The sequence below is a fragment of the Cyprinus carpio genome, chromosome B15 (genome assembly GCF_018340385.1).
Source record: "Cyprinus carpio isolate SPL01 chromosome B15, ASM1834038v1, whole genome shotgun sequence".
NCBI classification, from domain to species: Eukaryota; Metazoa; Chordata; class Actinopteri; order Cypriniformes; family Cyprinidae; genus Cyprinus; species Cyprinus carpio.
In genome coordinates, this window is record NC_056611.1 from 17497068 (window position 1) to 17520658 (window position 23591).

Consider the following 23591-nt stretch of genomic DNA (forward strand, 5'->3'; position numbering starts at 1 on the left):
CAAAGTATTTAGTACACTAAGAAAAATTGTAAACTCATCTCAGTGCGGGTTAACCAGGAATTTGTCCAGGTCCCTGTGGTGGAATAGGGCCCACTAACTTAAGGCCCTCTGTAGCAGTGATTCACAACCAGGGGGGCTTAAGATTATTTTAAATAAGACATTTATTATTTTAATTCACCCCTTCAACATTTTTGTAGAAACACTGTTCCTAAGGTCCTGGAAAACCTGGCTATATCAGGATATATCGGTATTAAACTTGTGATTTCTAGATCTGGAAAAGTCATGAAATTAAAAAAGAAAATGTTAAAACACAATGAACATTTATATAATGAATATACATTTTTCTACTAAGCCAGGCTGTAAAATATTTTAATGGGTTTTATATATATATATATATATATATATATATATATATATATATATATATATATATATACATTAAACTCCATCTTCACGCAGTATGACTGGAAATGACATGTAAATTTAATGATTAAAATATTGAATTAATTGATTATATGGAGTGGGATCCCTGGAGAATATCTGAATTTATTTGCATTTCAGTTATAAGTATTTTAGTTGTTTGAATCTTTGGACCATCCTAGTGCTGAAAACAAAACTTTGTCATTACAGTAGCTGAACCAGAAGAAATCTATTACCCAACACTGGTCACCCAATTGCCAGTATATTCCTATCTACTACTGCTATAAAGATGACAAAGCTGCTCTTTTTTAAACTTGTTATTATTAATTAAATGTGGAGGTGTAAAGAGGCCCATGCAAAAAAAATCTGTTGTTCAGTTGTTGCCCTTAATTTACAGCCATAACTCCACAATCATATAAAGCTGGTAATTAGTTTCACTGGATAGACCGTCATCAATAAAACCAAATACCATTTTCCAAAAAACAGCAACTCGTTTTAGTGGTTAAAATACAGACACCATTATGCTCTTATTTACAGCAGAATGATAGAAATGTGTAGTCATGACTTTTATTTTGAAACAATTCCGGCTGTCATAGAAACTCCACCCTTGTTAAAGCGTTAGCAGGAAGTTCCTACCAAAAATACCCCGACGTCAGGCTAAAGAAAGGACCTGACTCCAGGCGGACACATTTTAGGATTTCATGTGTATGTCAAGGTGCCTTCGGAAACATGTCGGGACAGAGGGGAAGCCGTCTGTGTTCATCGCATAAACTCTCGCTCTTGGTTTTATCTCTGCTTGTTGTGTTTATCAGCTCCATCAGCTCAGTTCCTGTAGACGAGCAGAGAGAGCTGGAGCCAGAGACTTACAGCAGATACTACAATTACGACCAACTTACTGACCTTCTCAGAAGTCTCGCCCAGAAGCACGCAAACATCGCAAATCTGACCAGCATCGGTAGATCCGTTGAAAACAGGGAGCTTTGGGTGATGAGAGTCACCAGGGACCCCGCTGCTGATGGACCAGGAAAACCCAAATTCAAGTACGTGGGCAACATGCACGGGGACGAGACCGTGTCCCGGCAGGTTCTGATCTACCTGCTGGAGCATCTGCTGGAGAAGTACGGAGAGGAGCCGCGGGTCACAGAGCTGCTCGACACCACAGATATTTATATCATGCCGACCATGAACCCTGATGGGTTTGAGAAGGCTAAGGAGGGGGACTGTATGGGCAAAGACGAGGGTCGGAATAATGCTAGAAACGTCGACCTCAATAGAAGTTTCCCAGACCAGTTTGAAGAGATAGACGAGAATGCAGAAGACATGCCTGAAGTCACCGCTGTCATGAGGTGGATCCTGGAGAACAAGTAAGAGCCTTCACAAACCGAACCTGACTTTCTGACAGACCTTCCAGAAAATATAGCTATTAACAATATTAAACCAGCTAGGACCCTGCCACCCTGTTCCAAAACACAGCTACTAACACAGCTTTTAAGAATATGGGAATTTTGCCTGTACAAGTCATGAAAAAAGTCTTAATCAATATACTTTTTTTCATTTATCTCTACAATATTCTTTTTTTCTGAAATTATAATGACGAAACTGTGCAATAACTGATAACATTACTAAAACATTTGTTAACTGTAGTGATAAAAATACAACTATTCATTGTTAGTTCATATTTACAAATACAACTTTTGATTGGAAACAGATTAATGTAGTAATAAATGCTTTAGAAGTATTTTTCATTGTTAATGTTAACTAATGTTAACAAGTGAAACGATATTGTAAAGTGTTACTGTAATAATATCAATCATAAGCTTTTATGATTATTAGGTTACACTTTATTTTAAGGTGTCCTTGGTACAGTGTAATTATACATTTAAGTACGGAGTAATATTAATGAACTAAATGTACTTACTATACGGTTAGGATTAGGGTTTGGTTTAGGGTTACTTGGATGTAATAATGCATAATTTATTGTTGTTGTTATTATAGTGAGTACATGTACCATGTAACAAGGACACCTTAAAATAAAGTGTTACCATTGTTCTTTTTCTTCTTCTTCTTACAAAATTAGAATGAGAAAAATGTATATTCATGAAGATTGTAATAATTTCCTCGACTTTTCCAGCTGTTTGTCATTACTGGATTAAGATTTCATAGAGTTTACACAAAATACAAGCAAACAAAGGAACAAAAATAATCAATGTAATAATCTAATATTATATATAATAGAATATATTAGATATAAAATATAACATAATAAAATAATCTAGTTAATAAATATCACAAACAACTGAAAATCATGGAAATTATGAAGATTTTCATTAATATTAATGTTTCTAATCCAGCTCTACCTCTATTTAAATAATAATAAAATTTTTGCTAAATGCAACTTTTTTTTTTTTTTAATTCAGCTCTACCATAATTTTTCCTTGTTCTTTCATCTTATTATTACCTCTGTAAGTGCAATGTCTAATAAAATCTTGAAAAGATGGGTTAATTATAACATTTCTGATGTTTCTGATTCTCTGTTCCAGATTTGTGCTCTCGGGGAATCTGCATGGTGGGACCGTGGTGGCCAGTTATCCTTTTGATGACTCTGCGGCCCATGATAACGAGGGCACCTATAGCAGATCCCCCGATGATGCTCTCTTCAGATACTTGGCCCGGGTTTACGCAGAGAATAACCCTGTTATGAAAACCGGGCAGCCGAAGTGTGAGGAAGACATAAATGAGACCTTCGAGGACGGCATCACAAATGGAGCAAAGTGGTATGATGTGGCAGGTTCGTTGGCAACATTTAATCCCTTCACCGGTCTTTAAATCTCCCCCTTTTCCTCTGTTCTGTTTATCCAAATTTCACCCGCTGAGTTTCTAGCGATCATGCAAATTATCATAAGGGCTTTTTGTTTCCATAGAGATGAAGATGTGCTTGTTGTATGAGCTTTATGAGTGATTAACTTTACTTCAGTGGTCTTGAAAAATGGCTGGTTTGAATGATTTCTTTTCTGTTTCCTGCTCCTTGGAAAGCACAAGCAGGGGGTTGTTTCTCGTAGTGTGAGATCAGTTCAGTGGAACCGTTTTTTGGCTCCTCCCACATCCTTCTTTACTCAGGACATTCCTACACAGATTTCCTACTGGGAGGGATGATCATGAGTTACATAAATGTACAGCAAATATTGATATTAATAGTAGCCACATTATATTTTAAGAAAATTTAAAATTGAAGAATGCTGGAAATGAGATTGCTTTGGTTTTTTTTGGGAATGTTCAATATGTTTAATTAATATTGTTTAATTATGTTCTCAAACTGTACTAGTTTGAAAGGCAATAGTCTTTCAAGTAATCTAACACCTGGACTGTAAGCTTACTGTTCTGGTGTTCTCTGATTACTTTCCTTAGCAGTTTGTAACCTCAGTCTCTGAAGTCCGTATTCTCAGCCATCACCGTCAAACAGCAGAAATCTGATCCACAATGTGCCTTGAAGCTTGCAGGTCAGATTCATCATGTACCTTATGACTTGCTCAACCAGTCTCATTGTGAATAAATCACACTTCTTGCATTTGGGTATGATTTTTATAGCTTTTCTGAAGCTGTAGCATATTGTTTGTTTCTGTTTACAAAACGAGAACCTCCTGTGTGAACGCCTAATCTCTCCTGAATGTTGAGCACTGATGCTCCAAGGACCAAAAGTGAACATGTGGTGGCGGTGACCTTCAAAACTGCCAGAAATTATGACATAATCATTCCCAACATTAAATATGACGCCCTTTTACATGTGGAATTCCATTCAGTGCAAAATTCCCATGCAAATATCACCTGATCTTTAGTTGTTTGTTTTATGATGTGTGTTGACCTTATAACATTTAACTGGTGTCTTTGACATGTAGATAATAAGAGCAGTGTTACTTTAGTGATGATTATGTCATTATAGTATTTATTCATATATATGTGTAATGTGTGTGTATATATATTACAAAAGACAAATACATATACATATGTATATGTCAGGGTTTCCCACACATTGATTTATTTGTGGCGGGCCGCCACAATATCAAAACTGACCGCCACAAATAGATTTTCCAAAAGGCTTTGACTTCATTGAATAAACATGAGCACTGCACGTTTCAAAATCAAAAACCAATGCGGGTGTTTTATATCACTGTATTTTAGAAGGAAACCGACTGTATTTAGAAAATTTTCGATTTCATTTTCATTTCATTTTGCATGTAATGCTTGATAAGGCAGCGTTTGTGAGCTCAGCGCTGCTTCGCAGCCGTTACCGGAGAATCCTGTATCTCTCCCACTCTTAAAGCGCCTCCTGCTGGCAGAAAATGAATTTGCATATATATGTATATATGGGGGCGGGGTAGTGCCGCCACAAATAGAGTGTAAGGCTGTGGGAAACACTGTATGTATTTGTCTTTTGTAATTTTTCTTATTTATATTAATATTTTTTTATTTCTGTTTTAGTGATTCGACCGAAACTTATTGTATTTCAGTTCATTGGCAAGACTCTTTATTTTTATTTTGCATGTTTCAAATTTAATATAATATTTTGTTTAAATTTCAATTCTAAAGTTTCTTCTAATATTATAAAGTTATTATTAAACCATTTCATTTAATTTTAACTTTGTTTCAATGAACAAAAACTGTTTTAATAGTTTCAGTTTAAATTAACAATGACAAAACTGCATAAGAGTTATGTGAGCAGATAGAGCAAGTTTCTTCCTTGTAAAGTTTCATTCTTTTTGTATTGTTTTCAGGCCTCAAAGCCTGTTCAGTGACCTGAATCCTGTCTCTGAGACTGTAACCAACACAGTTTGAAATCTACAGACCACCAGTTGCATGTTTAAAGTTAATATTCAATCATTTAATGACAATTCCAGGTCTATCTAGGGAGTCATTTTTGTGTTCCCAGGGTTAAACCAGGGAAGATAATACACTTCAAGCATAGGACCCTGGCAACACTGATTTGCTTTCTACAGTCTGTTTTGGCTGGTCAGTAGCCCAGATTGAAGGATAGTTCTGTCAGTTTATTACAACACTGCATACATTTTAATAAGGAAGTTTAACATTATCCTTTTCTTTTACGTAACCAAATACAAAGATCATGTGCTAAAACAGGATGTTTCTTCTGGGACTAATCACATATGTTTGTTTTCTGTGTAACTGTTGAGAAAGTCTGAATAACTGTTATTAAGGATGTGCTGACAAACAGAGGAACTGGCCTTCTGACACCTTCTTTAAACACATGCTAGACTGCTAGAATACAGTGTCACATATTATGGCGAGACAGGAAACATGGGGCAGAGACATCTGACCTAAAAAGCTTTCAGTTAAAACAGTCATTCGCCTTGTTAGCAAAGGTCCTTTTGCTCTAGACTGCATGAAGTAGCAGGGCCAACTAATCTTAAAATACAGTTTTAAGTTGATTAAGCTAAAGAAAGAAAGATAAGCTTTGAAAGCAATTTTGGCCATTTTGGTCTGTCATCTAAATTCGCATGACTGGAAATAGGCTACTGTATTCCTGTGATCAAAGCTGAATTTTCAGCATCATTACTCCAGTCTTCTTCAGAAATCATTCTAATATGATTTGCTGCTCAGTAACCATTTCTGATTATTATCAATGTTGTAAACGGTTGTGCTGCTTGAAAAATATTTTTTTTAAGATTGTCTTATGAATATTTGAAATGGTCCATTGTGTCAGAGTTATTTAACTCAATATAACTCTGATTCATTAATCACGTCTGTTATTGATACAACCACAACTTCTACAACTGATAACGCAGCGCTCAAGCGGGTACTGCGAGTCATGTTGAGGTAATTAAAATATGTCTAATTAATATTTTGCGTTCAGTTATTTACTTATCAGGCAAGTAGCCGCATGATAAGCGGGACAGTTATGCAGTGTAGTCTTGAGCACCCTGCAAAGGTTTCTTTAGCAAAATAATCTGCTGACTGCACACTATCCCTCAGTTTGAGACTACTGGAGTAACGGTAGGCGATTTGTGCTCTATTATTTGGTCTGTTACGATGCTCTGTGTTTGATTACTAATGCCTGTGTAGTACGGCGTTGCACACAGAAGAGGACAAAAACGTTCAGCCTCGACTCTTTATTGTCATTTGTGTTAAAATTTGCAAAGCTTACCAAATTGAACAAAACTATATAAATGCAAAATCTGAATTTATGAATATGTAACGGTATCCACGGTATCACAAAATCCATATCGTGGAACAACATAATACCGGTAGTCACTTTCATATCGGTATAGCGCCCACCCCTAGCTTTCAGCCAATTTGATTAAATTTTGATGGTTTGGTAGATGAAACTGTATCTGCATTAAATAGTTATAAGGTTACATTAAGAACTAATGTACACTAGCATTCAAAAGTTTGTGGTCAGAAAGATTTCTTTTTTCTTTTTTTCTTTTTTTTTAAGAAATCAATACTTTTATTTATTTTTATTATTTATTTTAAACACAGTATTTTTGATCAAATAAATGCAGCATTAGTGAGCACAAGAGTATAATATCTTTCAAAAAATCTTACCAGCCTCAGCCTTTTGAATGGGAAAGAACATGGCAGCATTAGCCCGACTGGTTTCTTTTCCAGCTAAAGTATATATTGCTAAAGACGTTTGTTTGAAGGGTTTCTGTAAGTGTTTCAGCACACACAGGCTTGGCATCTGAGAGAGTGTTATTAAAAGCGGGATTACAGCGTGTTCTTAGACCGACATGACCAATGCGTGTCCTAACCCATATCTGTCAGCTCTTTGTATTCTGAAATCAGTCTTAAAATGGGTTAGAGTTATTTTTAAAAGATCTAAAAGTAGGTTAGCTTGCATGGACTGTTTCCTACCCCCATAACATAAGCAACTGGTCAAACATTCTTGAAGTCACACCTTTTGAAAGACTCTTTGTATTATCATGTTCCTCGTGTTTCTAGACACTTACAGTTTAAGCCGTGACAACCCCATTATGTCAATTTATCCCATGCCTTTGGTACACAGTTTGTCCTTGCTTTCCATGCAGGGGGTATGCAGGATTTCAATTACCTGAAGGGGGGCTGTTTGGAAATCACGATGGAGCTCAGCTGCTGCAAGTACCCACCCTCAACTCAACTCAAAACAGAATGGGACAACAATCGGGAGGCCTTGCTGGCCTACATGGAGAAGGTAGTAGAACTTGATGTGCAAGCAATGACATGCTTGACATAAGAGTTAATGAGCCCTTGAAGAATGTCAGTGTTTCCGTGTTGTTGTGTGTGTGTGTGTTCAGATTCATATCGGTGTGCGTGGCTTTGTCAGAGCAGCCAGGAATGATGCTCCTCTCGCAGATGCTGTGATAATGGTTGCGGGCATTAACCACAATGTGAGCACTTCACGCTTTGGTGACTACTATCGCCTACTGCTGCCCGGCACCTACAACATCACAGTGTTAGCCCCAGGGTACGTATGGTACATATTTATGAGGGAAAACTGTATGTGCAGATTCTACATTCTGAGGACAATCCTTTGGTTTTCGTTCATTATATGGTTAGGGCCAGGTAAAAATATTGATATTTTTAAGTGGCTGTGTGAAAATGTATTTGTACAGCACTGCCCGTTACATAATAATAATAATAATAATAATAAATATAGCTGCAAGCAGCGATGGCGGGCCCAAGCCATCAGTGCAAACGCCACCCCGGTGGCATCAGGAAAACAGTGCCCAGCGGGCACATACACAGTAACCCTCTAGCACAGGGGTGTCCAACCCTGTTAATGGCGATCGACTGTCCTGCAAAGTTTAGTTCCAACCCTACTCAAACACACCTGAAGCAACTAATTAACGTCTTCAGGATTGCTTGATTAAAGGTTATTTTAAGGTAATTAAAGGTAGGTAAGACCGATTAGAGTTGGAGCTGAACTTTTCAGGACAGTCGATCGCCAGGAACAGGATTGGGCACACTTAATTTAGCAGTTTGGATTTAAGGGATACAGCAATGAAAGGGTTAATCCAAACCATCAAGAGACACACAACACAATATATAAAACTTGAGTAACACTTCCAATAAGGTTTCAGTTATTAACATTAATTATATTAAATTACATTAACAACAACTGTATGGCATTTATTAATGTGAGTCTCTCTATCTGTCTTTCTCACACACTCACTTACACACACACCCACACACAAATAAATTATTATTCTTATTCTTATTATTGTAACACTTTTCAATAAGGATTTAGTTTTTAACATTATATAAGTTAACAAGTACATCATTTATATAGCATTTATGGATCTTAGTTAATATTATGTTCAAAATGGATTACTACATTATTAATAAAAATTTATAGTTAATGTACATCAGTTACTATACCATGATTTAACATATTAATTTACTAACTAAATATTACTAACACAAACAAATGCAGTAAAAATATTTTGTTCATACTTAGCTTGTACTAATGTTAAATACTATATTATTTAACATAAAATTATATGTATTAATGTTAATTAAAGCTTAGTTACAAATATTTTAATACATTATTTACTACTATTTTTTTTATTTACAGTTTTATTTTAAGATTAGTTTATGTACTGTGAAATAACATGAATATTAATATTTAAAATGATAGGATTAACTAACATAAAAAAAGATTAATAAAAGATCTGAAAAATAGATTGTTCATTGTTAGTTCATGTTAGTTATTGCATTAACTAATGTAAACCAAAAAGAGCTTATTATAAATTGTTGACAACAGTTTTCATGGTCTATAACCATTGTTAAAAATCATTTTAATGATCTATAAACATTTGTGAAATGATTATATAAAACTATATTACCAGTAAAATTCATTAGCTTTTAAGAATACATATTTTTTTGAAAGATTTTTATAAATGATTTAAATGCTCTATACACGTTTCAACAACAATTATTTAAAAGTAATCCTATAGCTCCACCTGGTGGTGGCCATGATTGGTATTACACACTGCACGTTTGGTGTTGCTATCTGAACCACTCAGAATGAAGGGCGCCTAAATGGAGCGTGAGAACAGGACAGACAGGGCATATGCCTACGTAAGGCCAGGTTTACAAGCTCTGTCTGTTATGCGTATTTTTTTCCGAGCCCATGTTAATGGATCAGAGCGTTCACACTGCACACGGTAAAAGATGTGAACAGAAAAGGTTAGAAATAAAAAGGTGCGAAAAGAATGAATATCTAGCGCATGAGCACAGAGAGAGTTGTGAATTCACATGACACAGCGAGAGGAAGCACGTTTAAAGTGCGCGCATTCTCTCCGGGCTAGAGCATGTATCTGAGCACGCGTGTCTGGTTTTGTGAGCGGATAGATTCGCACTCGCGCATTATTTTAATGTTCTTTCACGTTACAATAACGCGCTCTCGCTGCTGCTTCTGTACCGCATACACATACTACATACGCACTGCAGATGGAGTACGTGTGAACCTGTATAATGTATAACAAATCTATTTCAACACCTGAGCAACCGCTACAATGAGCTCTATGACCAATGGATGGCAAAAAAACATGCCTAATAATTCAACACTCCTGAATATAAGGAGTTTTTCACAGTCTTCAAGGACAATTATATATCACTCATAAATTATTAAATAACAAATGTATAGTATTTATTAAGATTGATGTGATTTGGAATTGGTAAAATGTGCTTGGAAAAAAATATCACCAGAATATCAATGTGACTAATTATTATTATTATGCACTCGGCGAAAAATTTTTTTTAACGATTTTATTGATCTATAAGCACTTGTAAAACATTATTGCCTGCATTACAGCTTAGTCTTCATCTGTGAGCTGAACTGTTTTACTGTTACATCCATGAGATTGTGTAAATGTCATGTCACAGAATGTCTGTCATAGGTCAGTACCAGATAAGTTTAAAATTATTTACAGAATAATATAAATATATATCCATGTGTATGTATTTTTAAAAAATCTTTTTATGTTGCAATTAACATAATTCTTAACCTAATTATGTAAAATAATGTTGTCTGAGCCCTACAAATTGTACTAGGTTTTTTTTTTTTTTTTTTTTTGGCCCCAAAACTGACAGAAAAGGATAAGGCCTAAGAGATTTCTTAAGCTGTAATGATGAAAAAATAAAAAACAACAACACACAATTACTGATTTTTTTTTTTTTTTTTTTTTCTTCTGGTGATTAAAGAGATGTTAACTCTCTCTCTCTCTCTCTCTCTGTCAGGCAGGCAGGCCCTCAAGCACCCCCACCCCCCTCCCTTCACACACTCAGTCACCAACAACAAAGTCAGTCACTTAGTCAGTCACCAACAGCACACACACTCAGTCACCAAACCCCTCCCTTCTCTCACACAGAGAGAGAGTGGCCTTAGAGAGTGAGATCAGATGTCTGACAGTTTTTTTTAATTTTCTTTTATCCATACAGTGTTGTAAAATCGTGAAACTATGCATCTTTCCTCAGAATGACTTGTTCTATGTATGAAAAATGGGTTTGAAGTGTTTGCAAGCTGCAATTTAAAAATACAAGACAATTAATGTTTCCCTTTTTACTGTTATTTCAAAAAATCACCACGGCAAAACCGTTCAAGCTATCCAAAATCCAATCGCAATTTAAGTTCCTCAGTGTTTTGGCATCATATAGAAAAAGTTTGGTGTGTATAGTGTAATTTTCCTCTGAGGAGTATGCATTAATTCATAGCAATATTTTTCCAAAAATCCACATTTAAACCAAAATAGCAGACTTCCTGTTGGTCGTAGCTGATAACTGTGAATTAGAAAGTTGTCCGTCTTGATAAGAACAATTTATGTACTGAGTTTGGTGTCTGTAGCTAAAACTAAGCCCCCCACTTTTGACAAAAGGTGGCGCTATAGAGTTCCCCCTCCACGCCCTATTATGATCTTTTGCCATTGTATATCTATCATTAATTCTGATATATGTTTTGTGTTTCATGTTATTCTGAGCATGTTATCTGCCTAAAAATCACCAGAACAGAATATTCAAGATTGACATGTTGCCATGGCAACACGATATTAGATATCAATATCCCCACAACATATTTACATTGTCCGTGTTTTGTCATTATTCTGATGAAGTTTGAAGCAAATCGAGTAAAAATAAGATGCTGAATTCAAAGCATTTTGAAAATGACACATTTCCTGCTGCCAGTTGGTGGCGCTATAACTTTGGCTCCTAATAGTGATATCTATGCGATCGGCATCATACAACGAACAAACCCCTGAAGTTTGATTAAAATATGTGGATGTTATTAGGGACTTCCTGTTTCTCATTTCTCGCCCTATTTTCAACGCCTCGCCACGAGCAAACCGTTCGAGATATCAAAAATCCCCTGGCAATTTTTCATCCCCAATGTCTTGAGATCATGTTCACCGAGTTTTGTGGCGAATGGGTGGAAATCCTCAGAGGAGTATATCAAATTCCAGAGCATGCACTTTTTAAACAACCCTGAATAGCTGACTTCCTGTTGGGCGGAGCCTATGACGTAGAGTGCAAAAGTTGTTCGGCTCAATGAGATCTATAAGTGTACAGAGTTTCATATAAATACTTGCAAGTTTGTGTGAGCTATGGTTCAAGATTTCTGACTGTGTTCCAGGGGGCGCCGTAGAGTCCCTGTGCCACGCCGGGGGCCAAGTCTCTGCGGCGTCCTAATGACCGCAGATTCCAATGTGTGTGCCAATTTTCAAGAGTTTTTGAGCACTTTAAGGCCCCCAAAAAGCCCCGTTTAGTCGAAAGAAAAATAAAAAAAATAATAATAATAATAATCCTTAGAAAAACAAGAGGGCCCTGCGCCCATTGGCTCGGGCCCTAATAATAATAATAATAATGTTATATAATAATTATATTGATTATGTTGCAACCAGTATAGTCCAGTTCACAAACAAATGACTCTTATGAACTGGTTCTTTTTAGTGAATTAAGAACATGACCAGTGTACTCAGATTCACAATCACATGACTCTTATGAGCCTTTTCTTTTTTTAGTAAATCAAAACCATACTGGAAAACAAGTGTAGTCTGTAGTGTTAACTGTAGTCATGACTCTTATGAGATGATTCTTTTTAGTAAATCATTAACATACAACATCACCAATGTAGCCAGATTTACAAACAAATGACTCTTTTGATCCAATTCTTTTTTTAGTAAATCAGAAACATACAGCGTTACCAATGTAGTCAGATTCACAAAAGAATGACTCCTATGAGCTGATTCTTTTTTAGTGAATCATAAACATATAACATCACCAATGTAGCCAGATTCACAAACAAATTACTCTTATGAACTGATTCTATTTTTTTAGGTAAATAAAACATACAGTATGACCCATGTACCGTCATATTTACAAACAAATGACTTTTATGAACCAATTATTTTTTTAGTAAATCAAAAACATACAATGACCAATGTAGTCAGATTCACAAATAAATGACTCCTGTGAGCTGAATCTTTTTTTTTTTTTTTTTTTTTTTTTTAAGTGTATCAAAAAACATACAGCATGACTAGTGTAATTAGATTCATGAAGAAACTCTTCTAAACTCTTTAATTTTGGTGATTGAAAAACATACAGCACAACCACTATAGTCTGATTTATGAACAAATGACTCTAACGAACGGGTTCTTTTTAGTGAATAAAAAATGTGTAGCATGACCAATGTGGTCAGATTCACAAAAAGATTCCTATGAGCTGATTCATTTTTTTAGTGAATCCAAAACATACAGTGTGACCAGTCTAGTATAATTCATGAACAAATGACTCTTATGAACCAGTCCTTTTTAGGGAATCAAAAACATATGCCATGGCCAAAGTAGTCAGATTCACAAAGAGATGATCCTAATGATTCTTTTTTAGTGAATCAAAAACATTCAGCGCAAACAGAAAGAGAATGTCTTTTATGTGTAAGCACAGTGGACATTATAACTGAAATATACCCAAAAGAATTGAATCAAGTGCTGGTGAATATGAATCAAATGAGAAAATCTGTATCAATACTCAGTCAATACCCATACTGTATGCCCTGAGACTTATGTTTCACGTTTAAGTTTTCCTTCTATGTGTTTCATGTCGATCTTTGCATTCATGCAGCTACATTCCCATGTCCGTGGCTGGAGTGGAAGTGGCTGAGGGAAAAGCAGCTGTTCTGAACATCACCCTTGAAGCTGAGAATGATGAGAATCCAACCGCCCCCTCGATCTCAGAGTCCCCGACTGAAACCTCTGTGAACAGAGCCAGCACAGACAGCAGCAGCAGCAGCACCGGTGTCAGGGAAGCAGCAGATAAAGAGAAGGACTCCAGGGTTACAGTCCAGCCTCAGGACTTCCGCCATCACCACTACAACGACATGAAGCTGTTCCTGCAGAAGTTCAGCTCTGAGTACAGCTCCATCACACGGCTGTATTCTATCGGCAAGTCTGTGCAGGAACGTTCCCTGTGGGTCATGGAGATCTCCGACAATCCTGGTGTCCACGAGTTTGGTACTTCCCACCATGTGTAAAGATCCTACATCTTTAAAAGTCAAACATTTTTTAAAGTGAACTAATCCTGTCGTTCCTCACCAGGTGAACCGGAGTTTAAGTATATTGGTAACATGCACGGCAACGAGGTGGTTGGTCGGGAACTGCTCCTCAACCTCATCGAGTACCTTTGTCGCAACTATGGCACTGACCCTGAGATCACCCAGCTCATCAACTCCACACGGATCCACATCATGCCTTCAATGAACCCAGATGGATATGAAGTGTCCCAGGAGGGTATGGCCTCGCCAACTCTGAAAAACAGCTCATCATACACATTTTATGTATTATGATATTACTATTCTCTATTGTGGTATAACTTGCTGTTCAATGCATCTCTCTTCGTTCAGCATTCCATTTTTTACTAATATTATAATATCACGCGTGACAGAAATAGCCAGCCTCGAACTATATTGAATGTTTGGAATATATGTTATATAATAATACATTTATTATTATTATTATTATTATTATTATTATTATTATTATTATTATTATTATTATTATTATTATTATTTCTTTAAAATATTATATGTAATGTTGCTACCATAATAATAATAGTCATAAATGTATTTATTATAATTCTGACATAATTATTGCATGGGAGCAGTATTATCTATTAATAATATATTATTATTAAAATAAGTATTCACAGTAATCCTATTATTATTATAGTAACAATAATAATGATAATAATAATTATAATACATTCTTTTTCTGTCTGTGTTGGAGCAGTGTTAAAAATACAAGAACATAATTCCAACATCTATTATTATTATTATTATTATTATTAATAATAATAATAAAAATGCAAAAATAATACTATATTTTATTAATGTCAATAATAATATAACAGTACATTTTTAAATTAATATCAATATTGATTTTAATTATTATTATTATTATTATTATTATTATTATTATTATTATTTAATTTTTCAGTCTGTGTGGAACAGAAGTATGGAAGTATGCTGATGATGATAATAATAATAATAATAATAATAATAAACAATAATAATATAATAAAAATATATATATATATTTATTATTAGTTAGTATTATTAGTAGTATTATCATCAATAATAAAACGAATACATTATTTATTTATTTATTTTTTTCTGTCTGTCTGTGTGGGAGCAAGATTATAACTATGGGAATCTAATGTAAGGAAAACACTGTCTTTTGTGCAGGAGATGCCAGTGGTGTCCAGGGACGTAACAACACTAACAACTATGACCTGAACCGAAACTTTCCTGACCGATTCAACTTTGTCAAGGATCCCAGACAGCCAGAGACCCTTGCTGTTATGAACTGGGCCAAAAGCTACCCGTTTGTGTTGTCTGCCAACCTTCATGGAGGTACGTCCTTATCTATAAAAGCTCTGTTTGATTGGGAGCATGCTAAACACAGACAGATAACCTCTCTATCTCTGTCAGGCTCTTTGGTGGTGAATTATCCATTTGACGACAGTCCGGACAATCTAAGCAGATACAGCAAGTCCTCAGATGATGATGTTTTCAGGATGGTGGCTCTTGCTTACTCACAGGTGAATTAGTATAAGTACTCACAGGTGAAGTAGTATATTTAATCATTAAAAGCTAAACCAATAGCCAGTAAAACATTCTCTGTTTTTCTTTTTCAGGAAAACTCTAAAATGTATGACGGTCACTCCTGTAAGGGAATGAATTTGTACCAAGAATATTTTAAAGATGGTATCACCAACGGTGCTGAATGGTACAATGTCCACGGTGAGCACCAAGTTCGTGGAAAAAAATTATGAATAAATAAAAAAAGGAAACTTTAAATCGACAGATGCCTGCAAACTGCTTACTTTTATTTTGTTAATATTGTCATCACAAAATAATATCCTGACAAAAAAGTGTATAAAATGTTAAAGTACTATAATAAGAAGTTAATATAAGTGCATTATGTGCTTTTCCCTCAGGAGGGATGCAGGACTGGAACTACATCAACACTAACTGCTTTGAGGTGACCATTGAACTGGGATGTTACAAATACCCACCAGCAGCAGATCTACCGAAGTACTGGGAACAAAACCGCAGATCACTTCTAAAGTTCATCCATCAGGTAAGATTGTCTGGCTGTCTGGCTTTTTTCACATCTGTCCTGCTACATACTGTATACAATATGGTTTTGGGGCATTCAGGTACACCGGGGAGTAAAAGGAGTGGTAATCGACAGCAAAGATGGATCTGGCATCCCCAATGCTACAATCACTGTGGACACGATTAATCACCCCATCACATCCAACGTTGCAGGGGACTACTGGCGCTTACTTGTCCCAGGAAAATACCATCTGACTGCTTCTGCTCAAGGGTATTTTTGTGAATTTTCTGCACTAACAGTGGCACCAAACTAATTTTCAAAAATAAGATTTTTTCCCAAACATCCGGAAGCTCACAGAGGCCATTAAATGAGTTGTGGTCAACATTTTTTAGGGATATGTTGATATAAAGTTAATTTAAATAAACAAGCATTATGTAATTATTATATATATATATATATATTTTTTGCATTTTATTTTACAATTTATTATATAAATATGTATGTATTATATACATACACACACACAGAAAAGTCATATATAAATGCAACCATATTTATTTATATAATAAATCACACACATATATATATATATATATATACTGTGTGTGTATTTGTTTATTTTTATTTAATTATATATCATTTTTTTATTTGTATTTTTTTTTATTTAACAACCCTAAAGAGTAATTCAGGACCATGGACATTTATTTAGATTTTTCTTTGTGCATAAGACTGTAAATTACTCACACTTTCTCTTCCATCTTTTCAGCTACTCCTCAGTTAGCACCTTTGTCAACGTGCCTAAGGAAGGAGTGGAGATTGTTAATTTCACATTGAACCGGATTCACAGTTATACCAATGGGCAGACGATAGAAGACACCACCCCAGTTCTGGATCCCAGTGTGAAGGAGTTCCAGAGCCTCATCAAGCAGCTGTCAGGAGAATCTGGTCTGGACAAGCTGATCAAGGACACTCCCACCCAGAGTAGTTTCCGCTATCGACGCTACAGTGAGGTTTCAGAGTTCCTGCGTGGCCTCACCCTGAACTTCCCAGAGATTACCTCACTCCAAAGGTACAGCACTCACTTCAGTTCACTTCAGATTCAGTGTATGCAAACTGACCATAAGGGGCTTTAAACACAGAAGTTCTCTGGAGAGATGTTATAATCACACGTGTGCCATGCCTTTCCCTCAGAGAACAATGTTAAAATGAACAAAAGTATGAGTCGATTTATCTGATCTCTGCAGACAAGCCTGAACCAAATCCTATGTGTTTCTGTGGCCGCAAACCCCGGAGGGCAAAGTATCTTTGGGAATGACAGAGATTAATACCTCTGCATTCAGTACACAATGAAGTTACTGTGTGAACTGTATTATTTGTCTTGCTGTAGCTTAGTCCCACAAGTTATTTTTGGAAATAATAGCTTATGCTGAACAAAGTTTAAAGACACCACGTTTAAATTACCAGAGAAGGAAATGCAGCCCTGTTCAGATTCAAGATTAAGAATTTTTTTTTTCTTATTTAAGAAATTAGTATGTTGATTCAGCAAGGATGTATAAATTGATCAAAAGTGAAGTAAAGACTTTTATATTGTAAAAAAAAAAAAACGATTTCAAATAAATGGTGCACTTTTGAACTTTCACCAAAAATCCTGAAAAAAAAAATGTATTATGGTGCCCACAAAATATTAAGCAGCATGACTAATGCAGTAACATGATATTTATTTTGCTCCCCTATTGAAGCTTGGTCAGAGTGTGGAGTTCAGAACTATCTGGGCCCTGGAGATCTCCAACAACCCTAAAGTCCAAGAACCGTCTGAGCCCAAGATCCGGTTTGTGGCAGGTATTCATGGTAACGCCCCTGTGGGTACAGAGCTACTTCTGGAGTTTGCTGCCAGTCTCTGTATTAACTACGGAAAGAATACAGCCATCACAAGGGTGAGTTGATTTTCTTGTGCAAAAGTGACGCCCATGATGGTTACAGTATGATCAGGTCATGGTACACGTGTCTTTTTGCTGAGAAATCTTTGCTGATTTTTATAAAGTAAACCCACAGATAACTTGTATTGTTAGTAATTTTTCAAGATAAACACTTAATAGACTAAAGCAACTCAGATTCACTTGATTATTGTGTTTATTTGTGAATATCAAATATGATCCATCAGACTTTTGATGAGCATTATTTGTTCATCTCTCAGTCATTGTATTGCATTGCATCATATGTTTTGATCCCAAAATAAAACCACTGCAGAGCTTTGATTATAAAAAGTTTTAAAATATCGTGTTATACAGATATATTGTTGACCAATATAGAGACAACTGGCATTTTTATGCATTTAAGTAGTCTATTATAAATATCTTAATTATTTTCTTTTACAAACAAGTCAAAAATAATTTCTGGTGTATATCAACAGCATTGGTTTCTTTGATTGCCGCAGGAAATTGCTTTAAATGCAGCCAGAACGCTCAAAAATGTTTCTCACATGGTGTCTTTCTCCTGTCTTTAGCTCATCAATGAGACCAGAATTGTTATCCTGCCCAGCATCAATCCAGATGGGCGAGAGCTAGCAAAAGAGAAAGACTGCACCTCTACTGCTGGCAAGACCAATGTGCACGGCAAAGACCTTGACAATGACTTCTTCGGTGGGATTGAGTTCAGATTTTATCTCACATTTCACTAACGTGTGTCAATGGCAGCATTCCAATGCTTAGTCTACACAGGATGGCTGACCATTTCCAGTATGTGTCGTCCTGTAGGTAATGCATCTCAGCGTGCTGCAGAACCTCAGCCAGAGACACGTGCCGTTATGGATCTGATACAGGAAAGAGGCTTCACTCTCTCTGTGGCTCTGGATGGAGGCTCCGTTTTGGTCACCTACCCATATGACAAACCAGTGCAATCTGGTATGTTTTGATTCATCCTCTGCTTTAGAAAATTACCATTTATTGTATTGGTGTCTTGATTTGTTTTGTTTTTTTGTTCCTTGTTTCTCAATTTCAGTGGAAAATGCCGATACGCTGAGATATTTGGCTTCCGTGTATGCCAACCACCATCCCAAAATGCATTCGGGTGATGCTGCATGCCCAAACAGCCAGAGTATGCTGATTTCTTCCATTCATACTTCAAGTTTTTAAAACAACAGGTTACCTTTTCAGTAATAGGAAAAGTCTCAGCATGTAACATTTTAAAATCAAACAGCTTCTGCTCTGTTTAATTTATTCTTAGAGGAACCATTTTTAGGTTGATGTTATAAATGATTTCTCTTTCTCACTGTCTCCCTCCAGTGGGCACCATCCCTAATGGTGTGCTTCGAGCAGCTGAATGGCACAGTCACATGGGCAGCATGAAGGTAGATTACATACTGTTAAGATTTAACACTTTTTTTTTTTTTTTTTTTTTAAAGAAATCTCTTACATAAAGATGCATTTGTTCAATTAAAAAAATGCAGTAAAAACTGTAATATTGTGAAATATTATTATACTTTTAAATAGCGGTTTTCTATTTTAATATATTTAAAATACATTTTGTTTCTGTGATGGCAAAGCTGCATTTTCAGCAGCCATTGCTCCAGTCTTCAGTGTCACATGATCTTTCAGAAATCATTCTAATATGCTGATTTGAAGCTCAATAAAAAAAATTTTATTATCAATGTTGAAAACGTTTGTGCTGCTTAATATTTTTGTGGTAAACAGGCACATTTTTTAATGGACAAAAAATTGATCAAAAGAACAGCATTTATTTGAAATAGAAACATTTGTAACATTATAAATGTCTTTATTTTCACTTTTTTATCAATTTAGTATGTCCTCGCTAAAAAACACTTATTTCTTTAAAAAAAATCTTATTGACCCCACACTTTTGAAATAAGTACATATCTTGAAATCTGACTGTGTTGGTTTCGGTCTAATTTAGCAAGCTTCTACCAAGTGACTGATGAATTTTTGCAAAAAATACCATAAAGTTGGATTGGACACACAGCTTTGAATGTCAAAACATTAAATCATATGGAAAGTGTTTTGCTATTCTAATTTTTTTCTTTTTTTTTTCTTTTGTATTTGGCATGGTTTTTTAACTGCTCTCTGCAATCAGAACAGACCTGAAGCCCATTTTCGGCCCCGGCCAACTAATTCACAATAATTTATAAAATCTTAATTCCTCCTAATAATTTCTGATTTTAATTTCTCTCTGATTGCTTCCTCTCCATGTTGTAGGACTTCAGTGTGGACTTTGGTCACTGTCCCGAGATCACTGTCTACACCAGCTGCTGCCTGTTCCCACCAGCTGAAATGCTGCCCACGCTATGGGGTGAGAACAGGAAGTCTCTTCTGAGCATGCTGGTTGAGGTCAGTACGTTGTCCTCCTCTCTGCCTTTTAGTTTATCACACTCCACTGCATCTCAGCTCTTCCTTTGCTGAAGCTGTTTCCTCTGTGCTAGGTGCACAAAGGGATTCGTGGAGTGGTCAGGGATAAGAACGGTAAGCCCATTGTGGGTGCTATAATAGTATTAAACGGTGGTGTTCGAGTCTTCACCAGTGAGGGAGGTTATTTTCATGCACTTCTGGCCCCTGGTTTACACAACATTGAAGCGGTGGCTGACGGCTACCAGCAACAGTCCCAGAAGGTGAGTGTTGTTGTTCTTTGGGGTTTTTTTGGTTGTTTTTTTTTTTGTTTTTGTTTTTTTGTTTTTGGTTTGGTGGGTTTTTTTTTTGTTTGTTTGGGTTTCTTTGTTTAGGTTTGTTTTTTTGTTTGTTTTTGGTTTGATTTGATTTTGTTTGTTTGCTTGTTTTTGGTTTGTTTTTTGTTAGGTTTGTTTTTGTTTTGATTTATTTTAATACAGAATATTTTGTTTAATCAAACTGTCCAATAATATACAATGCAGAATAATAATGAAGATAATATACAATCCATTTATCTTGTTTTTCTATATACTATATATAATACAGAATATTGCGTTTAATTCAAAGTGTAATATTGTATAATACAGTATAATAATAAATATAGTTTATTTGAAAGATAATTTAATTGTCTAATATATTATACATTTTATTTTATTTTAAATTAGTAATTAAGTGAGATCTATCTATGTTTTTTTTCCTCACTGTTCCTGTTACTCTTTTCAGGTGTCTGTGTCACCGTTTGAAGCAGCAAGTTCCGTTATCATTGAATTTGACATGGAGAATGATATATTTGGCCTTCCAAGAGAATTAGTTGTGGCCAGCGCAGGTAGGCAGATCAAATCTCTAAAGTACTCTACTGATGGTGTTTGCAGTTCTTACAAACCATTTTGTTAAATGCTAGATTAATATGCAAATATTCAATGGCTGATCTTTTTTCATTATTTGATCCCTAGCTGCTGCAATGACAGCCTTGGTTGTGACAGCCTTTATCATCTGGTGCGTCTGCTCAGCCAAGTCAAACAGACAAAAAGACGGATTTCATCGGCTACGACAGCACCAGGACGACTATGACGATGAGATCCACCTCATGTCTATGGGCTCCAAAAAGTCTCTCCTGAGCCACGAATTTCAAGATGAGAGCGAAAGTGACGAGGATACACTTTACACCAACAAACTTTGAGACTTGACTGCTCCCTCTCCTCCCCCTGAGTCTGTCCGCACAGCCTGCAGGGCCAGTAGAGGGCGCTCAACGGCCAGCAGCGGTATTGTCCACTCTATTGAAACCTGAGAACCACCGTGGGATGCACTTTAATGCCCTGTTGAAATCCGGCAAGCGTTTTGCACCGTAGCGTATGCAACTAACCACTGCTCTCAACCAGCCTGCTTAGTTATCTAAAGGAAACCGAACAGCTAGAATCCATCTCAACAGGATTATGAAACACTGTGCCTTGTTAGATTAGAGGTTGCATGGTCGCTGCTGTTGTGAGGATGATGATTTTTAGAGTAAATGGAATTTTTAATCCCCTTTTTCTGTGAGCCCGGATCAAAGTCAGGAATCAATTCATCTGAGAACCTGGTCTGCTTATTGGCTTTGAGTTTAAGTTGATTCAATTCAATTCAGAATTAAGTTTATGAAAAACACACTGCTGTGTTTCTTGTTATTTGTAGTCATATAGCCAACATAATGGCCCAAATATTTCACATTTTACAGAGTTACCCATCCAATCTCAAATGTAGATATTTACATTAAGCAAGGTGACACATTAGATACATAGCAGACAAACATGCTCATTCACTGCCTTCCCATTTCTCCTGTTTTTTTGACATTCAGGGATATGGTGAAACAATAATAACTTCACACGGACATCTTAGTGTTTAGTCAGTCTGTCTGGATTCTTTTGTCTTAATGTGCACTCATGAAAATGTTGTCCATTTTGTTAATTTTAAAAATATATATATATTTATTTATACATCCATCCAGTGAAACATTGATTTTGCTCACCGGCTCTCAGGTATCCCAAAAAGATCAGAAAAAACAGTGCTGTCAACTTCAATGTCAATGTCGTTGACCTGTTATTTACAATTCAGGAAACTAATTAAAAACATATAGTGTATATTTAGGCATCATTGTCTGATCAGTATCTGCATCCTACATCTTCTCTTCCAAAAAACCTTTAAAACATTGGTGATCATTTAAAAACATACATACAGTATATAGAAAATGTTCAAATGCATTAAAGCACCGCAGTATGTTTCCTCCATGACAGGATGAGGCTTTGATTGTGTGACACATTGAGCAATCTGAAACCAGCAGAACACCTGCAATTACTTCTTACTGTGAGCAGGCAGCTTTACTCTGTCACTGTTATGAATCAGTGAATCATTTTCTGAATCATTCTACCCTCTAAAAGTTACATATACGATTTGGATATAGAAGATGAAGACTGGTGGGGCATTGTTCATGCTTTTAAAAGAGAAAAGCAACAAACACTCTATTTCATATTTCACACCCTAATTCATATCTTTCTGTGCCAGTCCGTTCATACAAGTCTGATGTTAGTAAGTGGGAAAATTCTGTTTCTATGATTTATTTAGTCATTGATCCTATTACCAACTAAATTTGAATTTAATTTGGCTTGATGTTGATTGTCATGCTTGAATGTAAATTTCTGGGTGTGTTTGAACAAATATGTAACTTTTCTATGTTTGTGCTGATGTTACATTTTTTTCTTTTTATACTACAATGATTGTACATATCGACTTGTTGCCAACTATATGTAAATTACACAAGTGCAATTTCTCTCAAGAGTGAAAGAACTGCACAAATAAACCTGTTTTATGTGTATTAAAGGAATTGTGTGTAGTGAGATGTAAATAAAAATGAAACTTTGTTCTGAATATTTGAAGAGTGTTCTTTAATATGATTTTTTTTACGGTATTTTTGATGGGTGTTAGGCAGTTTCTAACTGTCTATATCTGTCTGTCTGTCTGTCTGTCTGTCTGTCTGTCTGTCTGTCTATATATATATATATATATATATATATAGATATATAAGGAGGAAAATGGGAACTAAATAATACGGATATAATGGGGCAGCTGTGGCCTAACAGTTAGAGATTTGGACTTGTAACCAGAAGGTTGCAGGTTCGAGTCTCGGTGCTGGCAGGAATTGTAGGTG

The 23591-nt window shown here is 35.8% G+C and overlaps 1 protein-coding gene across 1 annotated transcript; it reads left to right on the forward strand.

Annotated features, from left to right (window-relative positions):
* Positions 1-1034: 1034 nt before the first annotated feature.
* On the forward strand, positions 1035-23311 carry LOC109060340 (carboxypeptidase D-like). The gene is made up of 22 exons (XM_042739549.1): positions 1035-1784; positions 2961-3208; positions 7458-7600; positions 7704-7873; positions 13525-13913; positions 13998-14189; positions 15143-15310; positions 15389-15498; positions 15595-15700; positions 15898-16040; positions 16120-16289; positions 16786-17088; position 17123; positions 17759-17953; positions 18523-18658; positions 18773-18919; positions 19017-19112; positions 19301-19365; positions 20228-20359; positions 20452-20637; positions 21137-21239; positions 21367-23311. Exons 1-22 carry the CDS (start codon positions 1150-1152, stop codon positions 21591-21593), a joined length of 4065 nt encoding a protein of 1354 aa, XP_042595483.1. The 5' UTR covers positions 1035-1149; the 3' UTR covers positions 21594-23311.
* Positions 23312-23591: the final 280 nt, after the last annotated feature.